Source organism: Mesoplodon densirostris, chromosome X (genome assembly GCF_025265405.1).
Source record: "Mesoplodon densirostris isolate mMesDen1 chromosome X, mMesDen1 primary haplotype, whole genome shotgun sequence".
Classification (NCBI taxonomy): Eukaryota; Metazoa; Chordata; class Mammalia; order Artiodactyla; family Ziphiidae; genus Mesoplodon; species Mesoplodon densirostris.
Genome location: NC_082681.1, coordinates 120,933,610 through 120,941,834, shown reverse-complemented (window position 1 = coordinate 120,941,834; position 8,225 = coordinate 120,933,610). Strand labels below are relative to the sequence as shown.

General features: G+C 39.4%; 1 protein-coding gene across 3 annotated transcripts in view; it reads right to left on the bottom strand.

Moving 5' to 3' along the window:
• Positions 1-2,815: 2,815 nt before the first annotated feature.
• Positions 2,816-8,225, bottom strand: part of RPS6KA3 (ribosomal protein S6 kinase A3) — a 111,272-nt gene continuing 105,862 nt past the window's right edge. For all 3 annotated transcript variants that reach the window (XM_060086281.1, XM_060086282.1, XM_060086279.1), the window contains one exon: positions 2,816-8,203. In XM_060086281.1, the coding sequence (XP_059942264.1) occupies positions 8,081-8,203 (123 nt within the window). In that variant the 3' untranslated portion in view covers positions 2,816-8,080. The remainder of the gene's footprint in view (positions 8,204-8,225) is intronic.

Below are 8,225 nucleotides of genomic sequence, written 5' to 3'. Positions count from 1 at the left end.
AGAGCCGCGACAAATGGCGTCGCGATTGTTACGTCACTTTTCCCCGCCTCCCAACGCCAGCAGGGCCCGCCCCCCCTCCCGGCCCTACGGCGCAGGCGTGGCCGACTGACGCCTATTGTTAGAGCGGAGGGAGACGCGGTTCCGGAGCGTTTACCGCAGTGCCAAACCCCTTGGGGGACTGGGCGGTGAGCAGGGAGAAGGCGGAATCCGGGAGGGAGTGGGCGGGGCCCAGGCACCACAATAAAGGCAGGTTCTGGTAGCGCCCGCTGCTGGCTGCTTTGTGGCAGACTGGCGTCTCAAGGTTTGAGCTGCGGGCTCATTAACTCTAATCTCAATAGCTCAGTCTTAACTTGGCCCAAAGCGTAATATTTGCATGACACCTGTTATTACTTTATAAATATCTGTGTTTCCTACCTCACTGTAAACCTTATTTGGCAGAGATCACATCTCTTGCTTACTATTACCAGCATTTAGCAGAATGTCTGGCACATAGTAAGTGCTCAACACACGGGAAGGGAGGGGAGAAGACAAACTAAGGGCTGCATTGTATCCTCCCAAAATTCGTATGTTGAATTCATAACCCCCAATACCTCAGGATGTGACTTTGGAGATAGGATCTTTAAAGAGGTAATTAAATTGAAATGAGATCATTAAGGTGGGCCCTGATCCAATATAACTGGTGTCTTTATAAGTAAGCAGAGATTAGCACACATCACAGAGGGGAGCATCGCATGAGTAAGAAGGCGGCCATCCTAGAAGCCCAGGAGAGAGACCTCAAAAGAGACTAACACTGCGGACACCTTGCTCTCAGACTGGTAGCCTTCAGAACTGTGAGAAAATAAATTTTTGTTGTTTAAGCCACCCAGACTGTGGTACTTTGTTTATGGTAACTTCAGCAAACTAATACAGCTGACTATGCAGGATGAATAGCTTTATTTTTATTTATTTATTTATTTATTTATTTTGCGGTACGTGGGCCTCTCACTGCTGTGGCCTCTCCCGTTGCGGAGCACAGGCTCCGGACGCACAGGCTCAGCGGCCATGACTCACGGGCCCAGCTGCTCTGCAGCATGTGGGATCTTCCTGGACCGGGGCACGAACCCGTGTCCCCTGCATCGGCAGGCGGACTCTCAACCACTGCGCCACCAGGGAAGCCCGATAGCTTTATTTTTAAGTAAGCTTATTTTTATCTTTAAGTAAGCTTATTTTAAATAAATCACCTTTCTGAAAACATTAGCATTTCAACATTTTCTAAGGAGGTGGACATACCTAAGTGACAGAGAAATGAAGTACAATTGTCAAACAAAGTGGTTCTCTACCACGGACATTTGACAGTGTCTGGAGACACTTCTGGTTGTCACATCTGGGGAAGGAAGGCCGTGTTGCTGGCATCTCGTGGGCAGAGGCCAGGGGTGCTGCTAAACATCCTACAGTGCACAGTACAGGCCCGTCACCCCTAAACAAAGCATTATACAGCCCAAAACATTATTAAGAGTTGAGGATGACAAACCCATGACAGATGCACTTCTTAGAGGAAATGGAAAGATCCGGGTTTCTCTTTTCATTTGCAGTTTACACGATTGAGGATGAAAGGATATCTATAAAATTTATTTAAATTTTACTTCCAGGCCAAATAATTGTGAACTTGGGCTTTGGAGTTAGAGAGACCCGGTTCAAATTCAGCTCTGCAGCAACTTATTACTGTATGATCTTGGACAAGTTACTCTTTTTTTTTGCGGTACGCGGGCCTCTCACTGCTGTGGCCTCTCCCGTTGCGGAGCACAGGCTCCAGACGCGCAGGCTCAGCGGCCATGGCTCACGGGCCCAGCCGCTCCGCGGCACAGGCGATCTTCCCAGACCGGGGCACGAACCCGCGTCCCCTGCATCAGCAGGCGGACTCCTAGCCACTGTGCCACCAGGGAAGCCCTGGACAAGTTACTCTTTACCTATTTATAATGCTCAGTTTTTTTCAGGAATCAAGACTTCAATCAAATTTTCATTTTATTTATTTTGGCTGTGCCACGCAGCTTACAGGGATCTTAGTTCCCTGACCAGGGATCAAAAACGGGTCCCCTGCAGTGGAAGCTTGGAGTCCTAACCACTGGACCTCCAGAGAATTCCCCAAATTTCCATTTTAAAAGTGCTAATAATATTTACTAGCGGAAAGAAAACGAAAAATTCTTCTCTCTCAAAAGCTTGTAGCAAGACGCACTTGGTCTATAGAGATGGCTTATTGTAAAACCTGGAATTTATGAATTTATGAGGCATGGTTGGCTGGAGAATGGGGCTCATCATTTAAATTGTGTAATTAATGAGGTATAAAAAGAGGATGTTGCAAAACCAAATGACTCCCTTTGTTTATACAATGTCTCTGAAAACACTGCCCAGAAGGAAACTGTCCTTTAATTTTGAATTCAAAATGCACCGTAATGAGGGAGAAAAAGGGCATTGTGGAGCTAAGCCTGGTAATGTTGGACTTCTCCAAGAAAAGACTGTTTCACCTGTGCCTAGTGTTCGCCCTGTATCCTTTAAATCATTAATCAAATTTGGTATTGGCTAAGATCTATGACTGATATGAGTCTGATTTGACAAACTCTTTGGGTTAACCAAGACTTTGCATAGAAAAATTATTTTGCACTTCTTATTAACTCAGAAACATTCCTGTTTTAAGCTCTATCAATCCAATTTGATAAATGTATACTTTAGATAGAATAATTTGATAATATGAAGGATTAACAGTCATAATTGAAATAATCTCATAAAGGGACATACATGAATTTGAAACTTTATTATATAAATTTTCATTTCTTTTAAAGATTACAAAACCTGTTCTGTGACAGGAATACAAGCAGTATTGTTCCAGGATTATTCATGGATACATCTGAAAGAGCTTTGATTACACATTAATAGTATGATTTGAAAACTTCCCAGATTAGACTCTTAAGTAAAACAATTTAAAGTATTCAGTGATATTTAATCCTTTACAAGCATTTCATAATTATGGCAGCAGGGCCAAGCATCTGATGCGATTTAACCACCAATAAAAGGTACAATACATATGAACTCATGATATGGTGCCTTGGGCTTCTGGCATGCCTTACTAGAGAGAAACTAGTATAAAGTAAAATCATATATAATAGTAGAAAAATATTTGTGATTTTTTTCTTTTTTAAAAACTGTTTAAGTAGATACCCATCCCTTTCCCACCCATGGCCAAAAATGCAAAATAATTACATCCCTTAGGTGTATACCTTCCCTTTTGCTTAGGGTAAGAGTTAAGATAAACATAATACAGGTATATAATTTTAAGAGTTAAAAACTCATCACCCATAATCATTAAGGATGCTAAGGAATGGCAATACCTTGAAGCTTTTTTTAAAAATTAAAAAACAAAGCCTTAGATGGTAAACTACACTTAGAGAAACGCAAACCAAAACCTTTATCCTTAAGCCCTTGCTTTGTATTTAAGTTCTATTTTAAGTACTTGTTTGAAAAACTCAGTATACAGTTCACTCAGTACTATAGTGATAATAGGAGTAAAGATTTTCACTTCCATTAGATATTGAACTAATCTACTTAGAGAGGACTATTATAGCAACTCTCTTCTCACATACGTTTACATACATTGTACTCAAATGGTATGTGCTCTAAAGAGGTTTTCTTGAGGTTTGCACCTCTGAACTTAGTCTCTAAATTTTCCTTTCCACTAATCTCTATTCAATGTCATATACTTTGCTAGTTGCTCTGGGAGAAGTCATGGACATTTAAACAGCTTATCATGCACTTCAAGGTTATATGGCAAAATAATGAGGAAAGTGCCTTAAGAGGTAGGAAGTAGGCTCTCATCCCAACCCTTGGTATGCCCTGGTATGAACAGTTAAAAGACTGGAATCAAAGTGGTAAATGTGAGACTGATAGTAATACAAGGCTTAAGAAAATTAAGTCAACTTAGTTACTAGAATTCTTTGAAAACATTCAGTCACATTGGAACCAGTTACAAGTCACTCGATCACACAGAATACAGCAGTGTCAAAAATACATAAAGCGCACTGTAGATACAAATTCTTCTTGGCCATCCATATTTAGTTATTATCATTCTGTAGATTCTTCACTAGAAAAAGTGGTTAAGCGTGGCTCTGCAGAATGCCACACTCCCAAGAAAGCGAGTTTCATTCCTTCATTAACTGGTCTCCACCAATGGTCACTTGGGGAGACCAGCAAAATGTAAGCAATCTGGAGGTGAAAAGAGGACTATTTTCATTAATTGAAATAAAAATGCTGAGTTAAGTCAACTTATCTGTGAATTAAATAAGGCTCAAAGTATACATCCAGTTTGTTAGTCACATGGAGTTGGACCTTTCGGAGGGACAGAACTCTAGGACTAGATTGAAACCTCCTGGTTTAAGCACCAAGGTCAGCCATGGAACCCATCATATTTGTTAGTCACAGAAAGCAGGCCTTTTCTGACCATTTACATTCCTGAGATATCTGTCCTAATGCCTTCATAAATCTCAAATGCTGGATACCACCATAAGAGAGAATTCTCAATAGTAAAGAAGTCTGAAAAGTTTTAGCTCATTTATAAAGGTCAGGAAGTAGAGAAAATCAAAGCCACGTTGAAATGTGTATTGCTGACTTTCATGGTGATGCACATCTATACCAAGCCCCCAGATCTTGAACACTTTTCTGCTCTCACCTGAGGCTGGATGTAACCCAGCCTCTTTCTTACCGAACCCATGCTGCCCATTCATGAAACCTTTCCTGGGCTGAGGGTACAGGGCACAGCTAACAGGCTAGCCCCACCTCCCATGATGTCCCCTGGTCCCAACAGCAACCACTTCTTAAAAATAGATGGGAAATGGTTGGCCCAAACCTGCTCTTTGCAGCCCACTGTGTGTGAAATGTAGAATCTCTACTGCATACACACCACACCCTCTCCAGATACTAAGTGACTTTTCCCACATGTCAGTCTCCAGCCTCACAGCATCTTGATTCTGTGCCGTCAAAATTATTATATTTTTGGACTTTTGGGGTTGCTTATGAATAAATGAATCCATATCAAATCTGTTAAGGTGAAGGGTCTACTGTACTTAGAAAGAAGACATATCTATAAATTAGGAGCTGAAATGACTTACTTATACGACAGGTTAAAAGGACAAAAAACTTACCTTAATTTAGCATCATCACTTGAAAGGGAAGATACAAAACACATGGTAGTGTAATCCATATTTTCCAGTATGTGCTTGGTAATGTTAAGTCTACCATTCTGGATATTATTTTGGATTATAAGCTAACAGGAGGTTTGTAAAAGTGGCCTGATAGTTTAGTTCCTTCTTTCATATTGAAATATCTTTCAGATTGAAATAAAACCTCTTGGGAGAAGCCCAGGTAACCAGAGGCACTAACTGGGAAAGGGCCTCACTACCACAACTATAGGGGCCAGGAGGAACTGGACTTGGAGAAATTAATGGAAAGGTTATCCCAGCACAAGCATTACATTTAGAGCACATTGTTGGCCAAGTTTGTCTGCTCTGTCAAAGGCAATAGGAACACCAGAATCACAGATGAAATAAATTATACTCATGAACTGCTTTTTAGGCAGAAAGCCTTCAGTTTTGTGAACATATAACTTGCTTTTCTCCAATAAAACTGGCAGCTGTACTAGGCAAAGAAGGCATTCATATACCAGTAGAGGACTGCCCCAAGAAATATATAGTTTTTGAACAGCTCAGTTTGTGGTCGAGTGATAATATGAGGGGAAGGCAGCACGGTGTTATGAGGGAAAAAAACTGAAAGGGAAGTTAAGGATTCTAGTCTTTGCTTTGGGTCTCAGGTTCTTTACCTGCAATATGAGAAAGTTGGACTAGATAATTTAAAAGCATTTACACATTTACTTCTGGTTCTAAAAGACGATGATGGGCAATACACCTAAGCACTTATTCTTAGAATAGTGTTAGTGTCAAAAATCTGAAAATGTTATCTTTTTTCTGCCTAGAGTCACATTAACATTTAAAAAGTGACAAGAATTTGGGATGACCATGGTTGGGAACACTTAATAGAGGAGAAAGAAAAACAAAGCTTTCTTTCCAGCCATTGGAAAGCAGCTGTTAATAGTTAGCATCCATATACTCAAGAATATTTTAAAACTTTCTCCATCTAGATCTTCTGAAATCCCTCCTCCTATACATTTTTTATTTAGAAGATAAACTTATATTTGCTTTCTATGCAATAATCATTTTGTGTCACTTGGGCAAAAGGCATGATAGATTTTCTCTTTCCCTTTAATTGCACAGAGGAGAAATTAAGGAATAACAAGTGGCTTCCAAGATATTTAGATAAACCATGCTTCCCTGGCTTTGTACTCTCAGGGGAAGATTTAAAGCTTCTGGCAGGAAAAAAGATTTCTGATGTAAATGGCTTAGTTCATGACTAGGAAAGATATGTTCAGGCACATTCTTGATGAGATAAGTTAAATCACCTTTTCCTTGCTCATATGTTTTTCATATTACATATTGATGTATGCTAGGTAGCTTGGCAAAGATACAGGTAATAATGGATGCAGAAGTTTCTTTAATGATATTGTGGAAACTAACAAATTAGATGTAGATAATGAATACTCTAATCTAAGCAGATCCAGTGACCATTATGAAAACTGATCATTTCTGAAGTTAAAGAAAGCATTATATGAAACTAACACAACACTGTAAATCAACTATACTCCAATAAAAATTTTTTTAAAAAAGAAAAGAAAGCATTATATGGCTATAAATCATCAGGAGGAATTCAGAAAACACTCAATGCTGAACATTCACTTAGCCTACCTCGGCTATGATTGTTTGATCAAGAATGTTTTATTCCCTAGAATAAGAAAGTTTAAGTCCAATTTCATAGAGAGGCCTGTGGCCTTTATTACATTCAAATTAGTGTTTAATATAGAGCATCTTAATGGGACAGAATTATGATTTACTTTTTTCCTACAAAAAAGCATACTTTTCCTGCAGGTATACAAGAACAGGTATCCTGTTATTCATATGCTAAATTCTGCAATTTGATCTATTTATACATGAAATATTCAATGGGACTTCAATGACCTGTTGCTAAATTTTCCTTCGCCAGTCTCTTCACCATGCCTCTTAAAGGCCTTTGATGTATATTGGGAAAAATCCCAAATTTATGTCAACTACTAAGAATGGATACTATTTAAGATGAAAAGTGCAAGGACTACTTCCTTAATTAAGGAAAAAAGACCTTAAGGAGTTGCAAAGTATATGGACTAACTTCACAGGTGTACTCTTGATGTCATACCACACACATATGATAACTTTCTTTACCGTAACAGCTCTCTAGGTTAGCCTGACAGAGCACCTGACTTTAAGAAACAAATGAACGAACCAGTGAAACAGACATGGGGAAAGATATGTACATTTTGGAAGTATTACATTCAACAGCTGTTCTACAATCTGGCCATTTTTAGGGCTGTCCAACAATACTGTTAATCCAGGTGAACTATTTAACCAGATTTAATAGTCAATTGATTAATAATAGATTCCAAGTTAAACAAGGCATGTATACATTAAAGAAAGCAGTACAGAAATGTACTGTATATGAACTGTTTACAAAAACATACAAAATGTTGGATGGCACAAGGGATACAGTGCTAATATAAACGGATTGTTTAAGCTAAGTGCTTAACATAAACTGTCCATCCCTATAACTAACAAAGAATATTTAAGGGACATGAAATATCTCCTATAAAAATAATGCTATGTGGTGTAGAGTACTTTATTCAGTGTATTTTTAGGTGGTATTCATATGTTCATTATTATTCTTGTTGATTCAGTGAATATATCTTCATCATGTTTCCATTTTCAATTCATCCGAAGCTCCAGGAAAATCTAACCTGCTAACAATCATTTAAAGCAAGAAGAGACGAAAGCGGGAGAGCAGCAGGAGCAGCAGCATTATGGGTACCAGCTGGGACAGTGTGTGCCTGCAGGTGTCTCTCAGATATGTGCTACCTGTCGCCAGAACTTGTGCTATCAGCTTACACCATGGTACCAAATATCTCACTGAGGTCACTTCACAGGGCTGTAGAGGTGATTTTTTTAATACCTCTCCGCTGAGCAAGAGTAGAGCGGCCTACTGGTTCCAAAACTGGTGACTGATTACGGTTTAAAGCAGAGTATGTAGCTGCCATGGCACCCTGAAAACAGGAAAGAAAGGTC